The sequence below is a fragment of the Anomaloglossus baeobatrachus genome, chromosome 6, assembly GCF_048569485.1.
Source record: "Anomaloglossus baeobatrachus isolate aAnoBae1 chromosome 6, aAnoBae1.hap1, whole genome shotgun sequence".
NCBI lineage: Eukaryota > Metazoa > Chordata > Amphibia > Anura > Aromobatidae > Anomaloglossus > Anomaloglossus baeobatrachus.
The window spans coordinates 508,154,261-508,171,249 of record NC_134358.1 but is presented as its reverse complement, the minus strand read 5'-3'; the positions used below and the strand labels follow the sequence as shown (position 1 = coordinate 508,171,249).

Here is a 16,989-nt window from a genome sequence, read left to right as displayed (position 1 = left end):
TATACAGACATTACAGCATGGGATTGCAAATAATTCTTTCTTTGAGGTAAAACATTTTTTAAAAACAGACAGTGAAATGTTTTACCTCACAAAAAGAATCAGCTGTAATGTTTTTATACTCTTTTGTGTCCTCCCCTGCCGAGTAGATGTGGTATTTTCGAACCATGTTCCGGTATGGTCAGACACGGGCACATTTATATGATTATCTCAGCACAGGAACAATTTTTTTAAACATATCCAATTGTGGAAATTATTATTTTTCTAAGATTTATTGATTAAAATGAACATGAATAGTAACTTTGTTCGTGGGAAACCCCTTTAATCGATGAGAACTCCCAGTGTAGATAACTCTAAATTTGTGAAACTTTTCTTGCATAGAGAGAAATGACAAACAGAAAAGATAAGGACTGAATCTCCCCTGCTGAGATGTGACCTTCACAATGTTGGAAGCATCAATTTTCATCTTAAGGAAAGATCCTTTAAATCCTGAACCATCTATTTACCTGCTTTAGACAGACATGTATTTTAGATTTAATGCCAGCAGATAATGCTAAATTTAATTTAGCAATTTTGTCAATACTATGTTTTCAAGTCATTTCTCACCTGCTGAAGTGAATTGCGGGTTTCTAAAGTGTTTGCTTTTTCTTTCGATAAATGGGAGGATGTTGAATGTCACCGCAGGGAAATAGGAACACAGTTATTTAGGCTATAAAATAAATAAAGCTTGTGTCAATAGCGGCGTCTGGACAATGAAAATAATCATCTTGCCTTTGCTTACCGTGTGCTCTTGCTCCATGTGTAGTGCTGGGATTATGTTTTCTTTCAGCACATTACTCAATCTGTATAAAAGTTATGCGAAATAATCCCAGATTAACAAACTGATTGATGATGAGATTGAGCGGGAGAGCATTTTTTATTTTAACCTAAAATAGTACATTGCATTTGTTTACTTGTTCCCTAAGGCCCCTTTCACACCAGTTTTTTTGCCGTCAGTCACAATCCATTGCCTTGACGGATCCATCGCAGATTGTGGCTAAACTGATGCAACAGATCCTTTTTTCGACGGATCCGACTAGCTGTGGGCTAGATAATTAATTGGAGCATGTTCAGTTAAAATAAACAGAATCCGTCGCCGGATTATGTCATTTGACGGATGACAATGGATCCTGCGCCCATAGGCTTCCATTCTACCAAACGACGGGCGGCGAATGATCCATCGCTGTCCGACAAAAAACTTTACTTTGTCTGTTGTCTGCATTGGCCGGACAAACAATTTGATGGATCCGTCGAACTATGGATGAAACGTGAGCCCATCTGTCGCAATCCGTCGCTAATACAAGTCGATGAGGAAAAACAGATCCAGCGGCAACAGTCACCGGATTCGTTTTTTCAAAATTTGACGGATTGTGACTGATGGCAAAAAACTGATGTGTGAAAGGGGCCTAACTGAGCTAGAATTGTTTAAAGGAAATATGTCACCAGGTTTTTGACACTTAATCTGAGAGCAGCATGTAAGAAACCCTGATTCCAGCAGTGTGTCACTTACTGGGCTGCTTGCTGTAGTTTTTATAAAATCACTGTTTTATCAGCAGTAGATTATCATTAGAGGACTAGTAAACCTGCTGCCAAGTAGTCCTGGCTATTCATCAGTTCTGAATAACCCCACTACTGATTGGCCGCGTTCTGTAGACACTATACATGGGCAGTAAGCTGCCAATAAGTGATGTGGGCAGGGTTATACAGAGCTCAGCATTCAGAGAACTGTTATTAAAATGACAGCAAGCTGTCAAGGGGTGCTAAGCTGGTCCTAAGACTGTGGGCCCTGCGCTCACCCTGACCTTGGAGGTACCCTTGATGGTAGGGAGGTCCAGGTCACCACCCTGGCCCTTTCTCCTGTCTAGCCCTGTCCTAAAACCTCTCCCCATACCACCAACCCCGGGACGGGCATGACACAAAGTAACAACCTTCCAAAGACACAGACAAGGGAATAGAACTGAGGCACACTCACACCACAAATAACCACAGAGGAGAAACAAAACGATACAGGAAGGAATAAACCAAGAAGGGGTAGGAGTAATTCACACCAGGGAACTATCAAACCGAACAAACAATGATTTGCTGGTCATCAAATAGAGGACTGCCACGGACGCCGGAATTTCGCAACTGCAAGCAGAGACTATCTTCAGCGATGGTACAGAGAACTCCCCAGACTTAGGCTGTGTGCGCACGTTGCATTTTTTCATGCGATTACGCTGCGTTTTCTAATGAAGCGTACACGCATGCGTCCTGCGTCCCCAGCACAATCTATGAAAATTGTGCAAATTCCATCTGCACGTTGCGTTTTAGAACGCAGCATTTCGGCTGCTGAAATATTTTGGCAAAATGCTGCGTTCTAAATAACCACAGAGGAGAAACAAAACAATACAAGAGGGAATAAACCAAGAAGGGGTAGGAGTAATTCACACCAGGGAACTATCACACCGAGCAAACAATGATTTGCTGGTCATCAAATAGAGGAATGCCACGGACGCCGGAATTTCGCAACTGCAAGCAGAGACTATCTTCAGCGGTGGTACAGAGAACTCCCCAGACTTAGGCTGTGTGCGCACGTTGCATTTTTTCATGCGATTACGCTGCGTTTTGCACTGAAGCGTAAACGCATGCGTCCTGCGTCCCCAGCACAATCTATGAAAATTGTGCAAATTCCATCTGCACGTTGCGTTTTAGAACGCAGCGTTTCGGCTGCTGAAATATTTTGGCAAAACGCTGCGTTCTAAAAAGCAACATGTCACTTCTTTTGTGCGTTTTGGATGCATTTTCCACCCATTGAAATCGATGTCAATCTCTCTCTGTCTGTCGGTCGTCTCTTTCTCTCTCTCTCTCTATGTCGGTCTCTCTCTCTCTGTTAGTTGGTAGGTCGGTCTCTCTCTGTCAGTTGGTCGGTCGGTCAGTCTCTCTCTCTCTCTGTCAGTCGGTCTTTCCCTCGCTTTTTCATACTTTTTCATACTTTCTACACTTGAGACTCAGCCCTGTCTACTCGTGTGATTGCCCCTGCCCTGGGGGTCAGCTGCCAGAGTCCCGATCCCTGCCCTGGGAGTAGCACCTGGCGTCCGCCCCACGGTGGGTGCTTAGTCAAGCCCCTCCCATTAAAAGTGTAAGCCCAAGGTCCTCCTGTGGTCCAGTGGGTCCATTTTAGCTTGTCACAGCCCCATCTCCAGCGGCGAGCGTTACAAACAGTTCCTAAGTTCCAGCTTTTGGGCAACCAGTCATGAAGAAGCCCCCCCCGTTGCCAGCTAAAGCCTCAATAACCAGAATTGCTATCTGTAGTAATCAGATTCGAATACTATAAATTAATAAATATAATTCTGGATACTGGACAACTGAATATTTTCCATCATGTTCCAAATACGTCATAGCCTTTATGGATGGAAATATATTACTGACTTAGCATTTAATCTATGTGTATTTTATTCTTGCATTAGCAAAACCATGTCTCTGGTGGGTGATGTGTTTGTCTATAATGATCCATTTAGCTCTATATTTATGTTACAGTCAGGCAATTTTCTGCAGTCAAGGTAGATTACATTGATTTACAACACCTCTGAATACACAACATTTCTTCAGTGTTATTAAACCTACATGTCGGTGTATGTAAACTCCAGCACAGCCTGGGGAATTAACCATATGTATAATACATCACGAAAGCTTTATTAATATTCTTTATCCTTTGTTTATAGGGTGTTTGGGAGTTTGGGATAACATTACATGTTGGGACCAAGCTAAATTTGGAGAAACGGTCACTCAGACGTGCCCTAAAGTGCTGAGACATTTTTTCAGCAAGGACGGTAAGTGACGCACAACCTACATGAAAAATTTATTTTATGAACCATTGGAGACCTCATATTGAATTGTATGTTACACTCTAATCTTTTCTGTCATCTTTCTTCTTTTACAATACACATTATGTCAAGTTACTTGAAAGCAGCCAACGTCTCCATAACAGTGATGACCACTGGGCTCCAAAACCTGTGGCAGGACACATGGAAATATATTAAGGCCCTGTGCGCACTGGAAAACAGCAGGGTCTGAAAGATTACCGCATCCGCGGTAAAAAACCGCGGCAAACCACACCCGAAAACCGCATGTGGTTAACCGCGGTTTGCTGCGGTTTTAGATAGAAGAATAGATAGAGGGATAGATAGAGGACAGATCAATCAACAATCGACACTCTACATTTCTCCAGAGCGGTAGTGTGCTCACATTACCGGCCGTGAGAAATGACCTGTGGTTACCCTCTGTAGTCTCGTTGCGAGGCTGCATTCAGTACAGTGTCAGTCGCGGCTGGATGCAAGCGACGTAGGACCTCAGTGGATTACGCCGCAGCTGTGTGTTTGGGAAGGGGTTAAGAAAATGGTGAAAGAGGGTTTTTTTGTGTTTTATTTAAAATAAAAGATTTTTCGGTGTGTGTGTTTATTTACTTTACTTACAGGTTAATCATAAAAGCTGTCTCATAGACGCTGCCTTAAAGCCTGGACTTAGTGGCGGCGATGCGCTGCCATTAACTCATTATTACCCTGATTGCCACTGCATCACGGCAACAGGAAGAGTCGGAGACACTCCGGGACTGCCGCATAATGGATGCGACAGTCCCGGGGCAGCTGCGGCTGATATTCTCGGCTGCGGGAGGGTGGGGCATTAACCCTGATCCTCGCTCTCCCCAGCCTGAGAATACCGGGCCGCCGCTGTGTGTTAACCTCGGCTGGATGGTAAAAATACGGCGGAGCCCACGTGTTTTTTTTTTTTATATGTCCGTTTGATGTGTATTCTATATGTCTGTGTCTGTGTGTGAGTGTGATATGTGTGTGTTCTATGTCTGTGTCTGTGATCTGTGTGTGTTTACTCTGCTCCGCTTCCTCTTCCTGTCATAATGACAACACTTCCCTGCAAACCGCAGGCAGTGATGAATATTATGTCCCGAAACTGAGAAATAACGCAGGGAATAACGCAGGAAAACGCAATGAACCGCACAGAATTTGCTACCTGCGTTATTCCCTGCGGGATTTCACGATTACATTGTAGTCAATGGAGTGAAATGCCACAGCGATGTGCGGAAAAGAAGTGACATGCAATTGTTTTTGCTGCGGGAATCCCGCAGCAAAACATGCAGCTGTCAAAATCCTCATAGCGCACATAGCATTTTTTTTCCAATAGGATTTCCTGGTAAATCACTGCAGAGATGTTATGAACATAACATGCAGCAAAACAGCAAATCCGCAGGAAATCCGCGGCAAAAACCGGCAAGTGCGCACAGGGCCTAAAGGGGTGTGTAGGAATTTAAAAGAATATTGACTGTGAATATATCTCAGCCAAAATGTAATTATATGACATTACTATATACAGTTAGGTCCAGAAATATTTGGACAGTGACACAATTTTCGCGAGTTGGGCTCTGCATGCCACCACATTGGATTTGAAATGAAACCTCTACAACAGAATTCAAGTGCAGATTGTAACATTTAATTTGAAGGTTTGAACAAAAATATCTGATAGAAATTGTAGGAATTGGACACATTTCTTTACAAACACTCCACATTTTAGGAGGTCAAAAGTAATTGGATAAGGGACTCTAAGGGCTGCAATTAACTCTGAAGGCGTCTCCCTTGTTAACCTGTAATCAATGAAGTAGTTAAAAGGTCTGGGGTTGATTACAGGTGTGTGGTTTTGCATTTGGAAGCTGTTGCTGTGACCAGACAACATGCGGTCTAAGGAACTCTCAATTAAGGTGAAGCAGAACATCCTGAGGCTGAAAAAAAAGAAAAAATCCATCAGAGAGATAGCAGACATGCTTGGAGTAGCAAAATCAACAGTCGGGTACATTCTGAGAAAAAAGGAATTGACTGGTGAGCTTGGGAACTCAAAAAGGCCTGGGCGTCCACGGATGACAACAGTGGTGGATGATCGCCGCATACTTTCTTTGGTGAAGAAGAACCCGTTAACAACATCAACTGAAGTCCAGAACACTCTCAGTGAAGTAGGTGTATCTGTCTCTAAGTCAACAGTAAAGAGAAGACTCCATGAAAGTAAATACAAAGGGTTCACATCTAGATGCAAACCATTCATCAATTCCAAAAATAGACAGGCCAGAGTTAAATTTGCTGAAAAACACCTCATGAAGCCAGCTCAGTTCTGGAAAAGTATTCTATGGACAGATGAGACAAAGATCAACCTGTACCAGAATGATGGGAAGAAAAAAGTTTGGAGAAGAAAGGGAACGGCACATGATCCAAGGCACACCACATCCTCTGTAAAACATGGTGGAGGCAACGTGATGGCATGGGCATGCATGGCTTTCAATGGCACTGGGTCACTTGTGTTTATTGATGACATAACAGCAGACAAGAGTAGCCGGATGAATTCTGAAGTGTACCGGGATATACTTTCAGCCCAGATTCAGCCAAATGCCGCAAAGTTGATCGGACGGCGCTTCATAGTACAGATGGACAATGACCCCAAGCATACAGCCAAAGCTACGCAGGAGTACATGAGTGCAAAAAAGTGGAACATTCTGCAATGGCCAAGTCAATCACCAGATCTTAACCCAATTGAGCATGCATTTCACTTGCTCAAATCCAGACTTAAGACAGAAAGACCCACAAACAAGCAAGACCTGAAGGCTGCGGCTGTAAAGGCCTGGCAAAGCATTAAGAAGGAGGAAACCCAGCGTTTGGTGATGTCCGTGGGTTCCAGACTTAAGGCAGTGATTGCCTCCAAAGGATTCACAACACAATATTGAAAATAAAAATATTTTGTTTGGGTTTGGTTTATTTGTCCAATTACTTTTGACCTCCTAAAATGTGGAGTGTTTGTAAAGAAATGTGTACAATTCCTACAATTTCTGTCAGATATTTTTATTCAAACCTTCAAATTAAACGTTACAATCTGCACTTGAATTCTGTTGTAGAGGTTTAATTTCAAATCCAATGTGGTGGCATGCAGAGCCCAACTCGCCAAAATTGTGTCACTGTCCAAATATTTCTGGACCTAACTGTACCTAATAAACCAAAATTCTTATGTCAATGTGTAAATGACCGAGGCAAGTAAACTGACCATAAGAAATAAGTAAAAGATAAAGCCGTAAAGAACCAATGTGTTACCATTCTATTTATGCCACATGTGAATTTGGAGCTCATTTATGAGGCACCTTTTAACATGCTGTTGTACTGTACTTTGTATTATAAATAAACTTTATCTCTAACTTACAGTTCGGGGGTTCTTAGCAGACATCGGGTGTCCGGGGCTTGGACTTGAATAAGGACTTTTTTAAAAAGTCTGTGTCCGAGTTAGGAGTTCAGGTATTGTTTGTATGTTAATAAAGTTTCAAATCAACAAGTGTTATTGCATGTGGAAGATGACTGTATACTGCTGTGAACAATAAAGGTTATAAAAAAATGAAGTGGGCTCTCTCCTATTTTGATGATCAGCCAAGGTACAGCAGATAGTCGGAGGTTGGTATTATCAGGGTTGGAAAGGCCATGCTTATTTGGTCCATCCCAGTCTAAAAAAAAGCCCTCAGCCACCCTAGAAGTGCCACATCCATTAGATGCTCCAATTCTGGGTCTTTACCCGACTCTTCCTGATTGCCTTGGTGTAGTGGCAATTGAGGTAATACTTTGGGGTTGATGTCAGCTGTGAATTGACAGCTAGCATCAAGCCCAGGGGTTAGTAATGGAGAGGCATCTATCAAATACCCTCATTACTAACCTGGTAAATATAGAGTTAAAAAAACACACACAGGTAAAAAAATAGTTTATATGAATAAAGTTTTCCCCCACATGCCCTCGTGCATCAATTTATTACTTCAAAACAAATCCTGGATGATCTGACGTAATCCAAAGAGTAATGTCACACTACGTCCATCGAATTCCTATAGAGCCTCATTAGAAGAACTTTTTCAGAACGGCGGTCCATGGGTGACTGCCGGTCAGTGGCAGCCCGGAATTTCTCAGCTGGCACTATATGGCACTATATAAGGAAATCTGGCTCAGAGATTGGCTGTGTTGAGGACACTGTAAGAATGTGCAATTAAGCATATACTGACACTGCTATGAGGGTATTGGTGTTGGCAGCTTTATAGGAGTAATTTCAGTGTGCAACAATATTGGCTGAAAATGTGTGTGTGTGTGTCTATAAATATACTGTATATGTGTCCCTCCAAGAGGTATGCTCCAACCAGTGCGCTGTATACCTCCCTAGGGCTTCATTCCCACCACCACAGTGCTGTCTACCCTCAGAGCTTTATGCCACCCACCACAGTGTTGTATACCCCCCAGAGCTTTATATCCCCCTACCTCAGTGTTGTATACCCCCAGAGCTGTCCGTCCCCTCACCACAGTGTTGTATACCCCCTAGAGCCTTATGTTCCCCCACCCCAGTGCTGTATACCCCCCAAAGCTGTACGTCCCCCCAACCCAGTGCTGTATACCCCCAAAGCTGATTGTCCCCTTACCCCAGTGTTGTATACCCCCCAGAGCTGTATGTCCCCTCACCACAGTGTTGTATACCCCCCAGAGCTGTACGTCCCCTCAACACAGTGTTGTATACCCCCAAGAGCTGTATGTCCCCCCACCCCAGTGCTGTATACCCCCAAAGCTGTATGTCCCCTCACCCCAGTGATGTAAATGCCCCAGAGCTGTATGTCCCCCCCAGTGCTGTATACCCCCCAGAGCTGTATGTCCCCTCACCCCAGTGCTGTAAACACCCCAGAACTGTATGTCCCCCCACCCCAGTGCTGTATTCCCTCCAGAGCTGTATGTTTCTGTGGCGCCCTGGACTAGCCAGGTCGTCACAGGTAAAACACACACACAACCCCACTAGACAGTTACATTAGCCAAACACAAAACCCTTGTTGCCTCCCTCCAGGGTCTGATGTCCACACCAGGTGGGGCGGAGCAAAGCGGTTGGCCCCACCCACCGAGGAGTTCACAGGCCTGGAGGCGGGAAAAGGAGCAGTTTAGTCCAGGAGGTTGAAGTGAGAGGAGTAAAGTGGAGAGTGTCTGGGTTTGTGGCCCAGGCACTGACAACAAGGTTGGCAGACGGTGGTGGCCATCTGCAGGAGTGGTGGATCAACGCGGCACCGTAGGACCGGGGTCGGGCGGTGGCCCGCCGGTACCGACCGGGGAGCGAAGTGAAGCCAACACACACAGGCAGGGCCATCGAATCCCGACTCGGCTTGGAGTCGCCGTCAACAGTCAAATACGAGTGTGACAGGAACCCCAGGGGTTTCCTAACAACCAAAGACCCGTTAGAAGGCAACCGTCCGCACCATGAGGGTATACAGCTACCGCCAAAGGCTAGAAACCCAAGGGCCAGCGCCTGCGGGCAAACGGGCTCCTCCGGCATCCATACACTGGGGAGCGGACTACCGTTGGGGACCCATCGTAGTCAAGACAGTACACAAAGGTGCAGGGAAAGACAGCCGCCATCACTTGTCCGGGGAGAGACACTGCAGCCGGCTGCGGGACCCGTCCATCCAGCCGTTTGGTTTACCGGAGACTTTGTGCATCTCTTGCTGAGTGAGTACACCCGTGCCATCCGGCACCGCGCCGCGCTGTCCCTGCAACCCTGCACCTCACCTACCCTGCCTCTCCGTCACACCACCGGGCCCCGGGACCACCAATCCCTACCCACGGAGGGGGAAAACAACATCCCAGCTGCTCCCTACCATCGCTCCCGGGATCCCCGTCACCAGCAGCGGTGGTGCCCATCTTCAACACAACCCGTGGGTAGCGTCACGGACTAAATCCCCAAAACAACCCAACCCCCTTTTCACTCACGGGCGAGGAGCGCCGCTCGAGTCCCCGGATCCGGCCCACCGCTCGAGCCACCGGGCAGCAGCAGCAGCGCCGGACCCGAGCGTTAGCGAGCGCAGCGCCCCGCCGCCCGCGACAACTTGGCGTCACGAACAGGATTGAACCGATCTACTTACCAGTACAAGTGCGCCTTGTGGTCCCCGCTGGCGGCGTCCGACTGAAAAATCTGAAGCGCCGCCATCTTTGGCGCAAAAATCTCCCGCTCGAGCGTCTTCCCCGAGCAGGGAAGATGCGAACGCGAAGCCCCGCCCCCAACAAGCGGAAGTGCTGAAGAGAACCAAGGGGGGGGCGGGTGTGTGTCTGCCTAATGTAGCCGAGGCTATAAAAGCGGGGACACCAGGACTCTGCAAAAATTTGGTTCCTGGAACACTGCTGCGCACGATGTCCCGTCCGTCCGGCACCGCTGAAACCCCAGAGCCCACGCCAGGAACAGCGGCGTGGGTGGAGGTCCGGACCGCGCGGATGTGCAGCCGCCTGCAGGCCCAAGTGAAGTCCCTTGTGGAGGAATGGATGGCCGACATGGCAGAAGTGGCGGCGGCCGTGCGGAGACGCGAGGTGGAGACGGAGTTGGAGGAGCGGGTAGGTGACCCACGCCCCTGTGTACCCGAGGGACCGGTCGCTGCGGCTGAGGGGCCTGGTCTACGTCCGCTCACCCTGCTGCCTCCCCCGCTACCCGCTTCGGTCACTGCTACCCCGCCACTAGGCCCGCTACCCCCACCACCGGTAGCAGAGTTCCGGCCATCTGCCCTGGAGGACCAGCCTGCAAGTGATGTCCACAGATGACTCGCACCGCTGCCATGGAAGATCCAGCGGGAGTTGCCCGTCCGCGAGGAAGAGCCGTCGGCACCGGAAGTGGCCGCACCTAAGTCCGTCCCTGTTCTGGTAGTCCGTCCGGTCCCGAAGGAAGCGGAGGCCCTGCCGGCTAGGACCCCTGTTCCCAAACCCCAAACCTCGGTGGAGGCTGCGCCGGGTCGCCGATGTGAGGCAGCACCCCAGGCCATGTCACCGCGGGACCTTCCAAAAAGGGCACCAGTTGTGGGCAGCGTAAAAGAAGTCCCGCGGGGCCCGACCCGTGCACAGGGGCATGCAGACGCCCCTTCCTGGGACAGGGAGCTGACCCCACTGGGCCGGGAAATTGCGGAAAGATAGCGACACAGAGCCGAAGTGGTGGCCCGCACCATCTGCGAAAAGGACAACCTCCACCATGCTACATTCCGGGTACGGGGCCCGGTGTATGAAGGACAGGTGCGAAGGTTTGACCCCCACCGGGGTATGGCTTTATTTATGAGCCGGGCCTGGAGGCCGAGATGTTCATGGCTCGCCGCGATGTGCATGCCCATTTGCCGACGGGCCACCGAGGCCGAGACCTGCTGCCAGGCGACCTTGTGTCCTATACCAGACACTGCGGGGAGAGGGGCTGGTTTGCCCTCGATGTAAAGGTGAGGGAAGGCCGCAGTTTCCAGGTGGAGTCCCAGTCTCCTCCCCCATCTTGCCAGCAGGATGTCAAGGTGGAGGAAGTCTACGAGGAGGTCGACCTGAAGTGAAGGCAGCGGTCCACCGTTGCAACCTGTTGTCCCCCGTTGGGACCCTCAGCAAGATGAACACTAATCAAACCGAAAAAATCACCTGATTACCGTCCGAGAAGAGAACCGTCCCCGTTGGGACTGGAGTAGTCCTTGTTCAGTTAACACCCCCCCATACCCACATGAGAAACTGCTCATGGACACGGCCGAGAACTTGTAGGCCACCCACGAACTGGTGGGTTTGTAAATAGTGTTGTGGGATGGAAACCGTTGCCGCCTCCGGAGAGGCAGATTGGAGGAAGGGCCCGCTGCAGAGGAGGCTGGGGCCTGGCCACCACCTGGACCGGTGGCCATCCTCCGGGGGTCAGGGGTCCCTCTTGGACGTGGGGTCCCCTGAAGTGAAAGCCGGGTGTGAGATACCATACCTGTTCCCGCTCGGGCAGCCTGAACCTGGACTGGGGTCAAGGGGTGCCGCCCACTTCTTAGGGGCAGCATCAGGGCTAGGTTGCTTGGGTGGGAGAGCGGAAGACATCCGTCCGTCCGTCATTATTAAAAAAAATGTTTACATGTGCAACGTTTAAAGTGACCAGAAGAATGCTTATGTTTTATATGTTTACTGTTTACATGTTATTTATATTTTTACAGTTGAAAAATTAAACCGGTGATGGACGGGCAGCCCGCGGACGGTCTGCATTTCACCAAGGGGGAATGTGGCGTCTTGGACTAGCCAGGTCGTCACAGGTAAAACACACCCCCACCCCCACTAGACAGTTACATTAGCCAAACACAAAACCCTTGTTGCCTCCCTCCAGGATCTGATGTCCACACCAGGTGGGGCGGAGCCAAGCGGTTGGGCCCACCCACCGAGGAGTTCACAGGCCTGGAGGCGGGAAAAGGAGCAGTTTAGTCCAGGAGGTTGAAGTGAGAGGAGTAAAGTGGAGAGTGTCTGGGTTTGTGGCCCAGGCACTGACAACAAGGTTGGCAGACGGTGGTGGCCGTCTGCAGGAGTGGTGGATCAACGCGGAACCGTAGGACCGGGGTCGGGCCGGGGAGTGAAGTGACCCCAGCACACACATGCAGGGCCATCGGACCCCGACTAGGCTTGGAGTCGCCGTCAACAGTCAAATCCGAGTGTGACAGGAACCCCAGGGGTTTCCTAACAACCAAAGACCCATTAGAAGGCAACCGTCCGCACCATGAGGGTATACAGCTACCGCCTAAGGCTAGAGAAACAAGGGCCAGCGCCTGCGGGCAAACGGGCTCCTCCGGTATCCATACACCGGGGAGCGGACTACCGTTGGGGACCCATCGTAGTCAAGACAGTACACAAAGGTGCAGGGAAAGACAGCCGCCATCACCTGTCCGGGGAGAGACACTGCAGCCGGCTGCGGGACCCGTCCATCCAGCTGTTTGGTTTACCAGAGACTTTGTGCATCTCTTGCTGAGCGAGTACACCCGTGCCATCCGGCACCGCGCCGCGCTGTCCTTGCAATCTGGCACCTCACCTACCTTGCCTAACCGTCACACCACCGGGACCACCAACCCCTACCCACGGAGGGGGAAAACAACATCCTAGCTGCTCCCTACCATCGCTCCCGGGATCCCCGTCACCAGCAGCGGTGGTGCCCATCTTCACCACAACCCGTGGGTGGTGTCACGGACTAAATCCCCAAAACAACCCAAACCCCTTTTCACTCACGGGCGAGGAGTGCCGCTCGAGTCCCCGGATCTGGCCCACCGCTCGAGCCACCGAGCAGTGCCGGACCCGAGCGTTAGCGAGCGCAGCGCCCCGCTGCCCGCGACATTTCCTCATCCTGGTTGCATTTCTAACCTTAGGCTTATACTCAAGTCAAGTTTTCCCAGTTTTTCTGTGGTAAAATTAGATGTCTCGGCTTATATTCGGGTTTGTTTATACTAGAGTATAATAAATAAATAATTCAGTGTGATGTTTATGTACTTGTGTTGCTGTACCTCCACACCCACTGGAGATACTAGTGTGTAATGTCGGCCATAAATTTGGTTCTACGTGTTTATCAGTACTAGATTGTTGATTTCATACTTGCCAATAATCCTGAATTTAACAGGACTGATCTGTCCAAATTTTTGGGATACAATCCTCCAAAATACTTGGATGACCACAGCTAAAAAGTTCATTGTTGTGTAAACTCATCCCAAGAATAGATGGATTCACTTGGGTTGAGGATGCTCCAAGGTAGATAGGAGACAATCCTGGGTGGGTCTTGGGACTTGATTTAAGCATCTCTATGCTGCTAACAGTATTCTTTTTATAAATTTTGTAACAGCACAGAGTGACAATAATGTAGGTCCATCTGCATAAATGCCCTTTTGCAGGAGAATATTGAATTATACTATGATTTTCACCTTAGTTAGGCATGGTACAATGTTTTAATATATTGATTGGCTAGATCATTAATTGAAAAAGTTGTCTTATGCTGTACCTGGACCTGCACACACAAAAACAGACAGATACATAGTATCATGAAGAACATTTTCCTATTTCCCTTTTGTCTTGGTTCTGTACATTACAATCCTAAAAGAAAAGAAAATATTATATGTTACCTTAGAAAACCAACTGACATTCTGAAGCTGATTCAGAATAAGTAGTTACCAGAGAACAATTTGTCTACGATGTGCTTTCCACTTCTAATTGCATCTTTATATTTACAACTAGCTGTACTACCCGGCTTCGCCCGGGTTAATAACCGCTGTTAACAAAATAGAATGTATTAACATTCCCGGGATAGAATGTATAAATAGAATGTATTGACGCCCAGGATAGTAACTGTCTCTCTGTTTCTCTCCCATTCTCTGTCTGTCTCCCCCTCTGTATATATCTCTCTGTCTCTCTCTCTATCTCTTTGTCTGTCTGTCTCTTTCCCTGTCTGTCTCTGACTGTCTCTGTCTCTTTCTCCGTCTGTCTCAATCTCTTTCCCTGTCTGTCTATCTATCTCTTTCCCTGTCTGTCTATCTATCTCTGTCACTTTCCCTAACTGTCTCTTTCCCTGTCTGTCTCTTTCCCTCTCTTTCCCTCTCTGTCTCGTTCCCTCTCTTTCCCTGTCTGTCTCTTTTCCTCTGTCTCTTTCCCTGTGTCTGTCTCTTTGTCTGTCTCTTTACCTGTCTTTGTCTGTCTCTTACCCTGTCTGTCTCTTTCCCTTTCTTTCCCTGTCTGTCTGTTTCCCTGTGTATGTCTCTTTGTCTGTGTCTGTCTCTTTCCCTGTCAGTCTGTCTCCTTGTCTGTGTCTGTCTCTTTGTGTCTGTCTCTTACCTTTTCTATGTCTGTTTCTCACCCTGTCTGTGTCTGTCTCTTTCCCTGGCTGCATTGTGACACAGCAACATTCCATATAAGGGCGTGGCTGCGCATTCTTCTGACGTTCTGGCTGCACTGTAGCTCCCAGCTCCATTCACTTTAATGGAGGCAGGTTTTTTGGCGAATAACTGTAAAGCGCGGGGTTAAAATTTCCCCTCAAAACATAGCCTATGACGCTCGCGGGGTCCAGACGTGTGAGTGTGCAAAATTTTGTGGCTGTAGCTGCGACGGTACAGATGCCAATCCCGGACATACACACATACACACACACACATACACATTCAGCTTTATATATTAGATATGTTATTTTTAGATGTAATATAATAATAATATAATATAATATTGATATTATAATATACTTATATATATTATAATATTTAATAATATTATATTATTACTATATATTATATAGAAGTGATCACATTATTATTCCTTTCATTAGCTGGCTTTACACATTGATTGAACCATTTCGTACAGTGACCGGCAGTGACTTGTCTTTTAATTTTCAGCCTCTACTTCTGGTTGCTTGATTTGTATCATCAGTGATAAACAGTCAAAGATGACTCCTTTGCAGTCTATATAACACATTTATTTCACATTCTGTAAGAAAGATGACTTCAATGATTAAAACAACCAGAGAGGTGTTTACTTGTAATCTTGAAAATTCATTCATTTTCAATCTATGGCATACGAAGAACAAACTGTTATGGTGTAAGGGGTGCCTTGCCTTGTGCAGTGTGCCCCTTTAAATTATGGATACACTGTACCATGTGTAGTTTTACACTTACAGATGGTGAAAGTAAGGGGTGCTTCACACACAGCGAGCTCGCTGCCGAGATCGCTGCTGAGTCACGCTTTTTGTGACGCAGCAGTGACCTCATTAGCGATCTCGCTGTGTGTGACACTGAGCAGCGATCTGGCCCCTGCTGCGAGATCGCTGCTCGTTACACACAGCCCTGGTTCGTTTTCTTCAAAGCCGCTCTCCTGCTGTGACACACAGATCGCTGTGTGTGACAGCAAGAGAGCGACAAATGAAGCGAGCAGGGAGCAGGAGCCGGCGTCTGACAGCTGAGGTAAGCTGTATCCAAGATAAACATCGGGTAACCAAGGTGGTTACCCGATATTTACCTTAGTTACCAGCCTCTGCAGCTCTCACGCTGCCTGTGCTGCCGGCTCCGGCTCTCTGCACATGTAGCTGCTGTACACATCGGGTTAATTAACCCGATGTGTACAGCAGCTAGGAGAGCAAGGAGCCAGCGCTAAGCAGTGTGCGCGGCTCCCTGCTCTCTGCACATGAAGCTGCATTACACATCGGGTTAATTAACCCGATGTGTACTGTAGCTAGGAGAGCAAGGAGCCAGCGCTCAGTGTGCGCGGCTCCCTGCTCCCTGCTCACACTGGTAACTAATGTAAACATCGGGTAACCATACCCGATGTTTACCTTAGTTACCAGTCTCCGCAGCTTCCAGACGGCGGCTCCGTGCAAGCGCAGCGTCGCTTGCACGTCGCTGCTGGCTGGGGGCTGTTCACTGGTCGCTGGTGAGATCTGCCTGTTTGACAGCTCACCAGCGACCATGTAGCGATGCAGCAGCGATCCTGACCAGGTCAGATCGCTGGTCGGATCGCTGCTGCATCGCTAAGTGTGAAGGTACCCTAATGTAGACAGATGTAACAGTTTAAATGGATTTTAATCCATGGGCTGCAACTATCTTATTTGTTTTTAAGATGTAACAGGGGTAAACATTTCATTTACAGCAAAAAAGCTAAAAGTGGGGACACTTTGCTTGTATGTGCAACAGACTGCTGGCAAACACCTCAGCAGCACCTTCCTCAACCTTTCTCTTTGTTTCTTTTACGAGCATATGGGCTGTGGAAAGAACGCAATAGGGTCTTACCCAATATAAAGGATAGAGGTAGTATTTGGATTGTACTCACCTTGCAGAGTTGTGAGAGTCACAACCCCTTATAGTGCATGTAATAATGGTGGTCAACAGCAGCCCTGATGTTTTGGAGATGAACCATTCAATAGGAAGCATGCTGTTGCTTTTACATCCTGATGAAGGAAATGGATGTCTCTGAAAGGCGTTGACCTGTGAACAAATAAAAAGGAATTAATCAATCTTTTGGACCCTGTGGTTATAGCGCAGCTTAGCCCGTATTCCTTCCTATTGAATGGTTTGTTTCTTTTACAGCACATTACATATCCACAGTACTGGTCACTTACAACCCATTCTCATAGTCATCTCTGGTTACAGCAGTATTCTGCAGT

The 16,989-nt window shown here is 47.8% G+C and overlaps 1 protein-coding gene across 1 annotated transcript in view; it reads left to right on the top strand.

Moving 5' to 3' along the window:
* Positions 1–16,989, top strand: part of VIPR2 (vasoactive intestinal peptide receptor 2) — a 196,223-nt gene that overhangs the window by 51,067 nt on the left and 128,167 nt on the right. Inside the window, exon 3 of the mRNA XM_075315457.1 lies at positions 3,738–3,845. Coding sequence (XP_075171572.1) covers positions 3,738–3,845 — 108 coding nt within the window. The remainder of the gene's footprint in view (positions 1–3,737; positions 3,846–16,989) is intronic.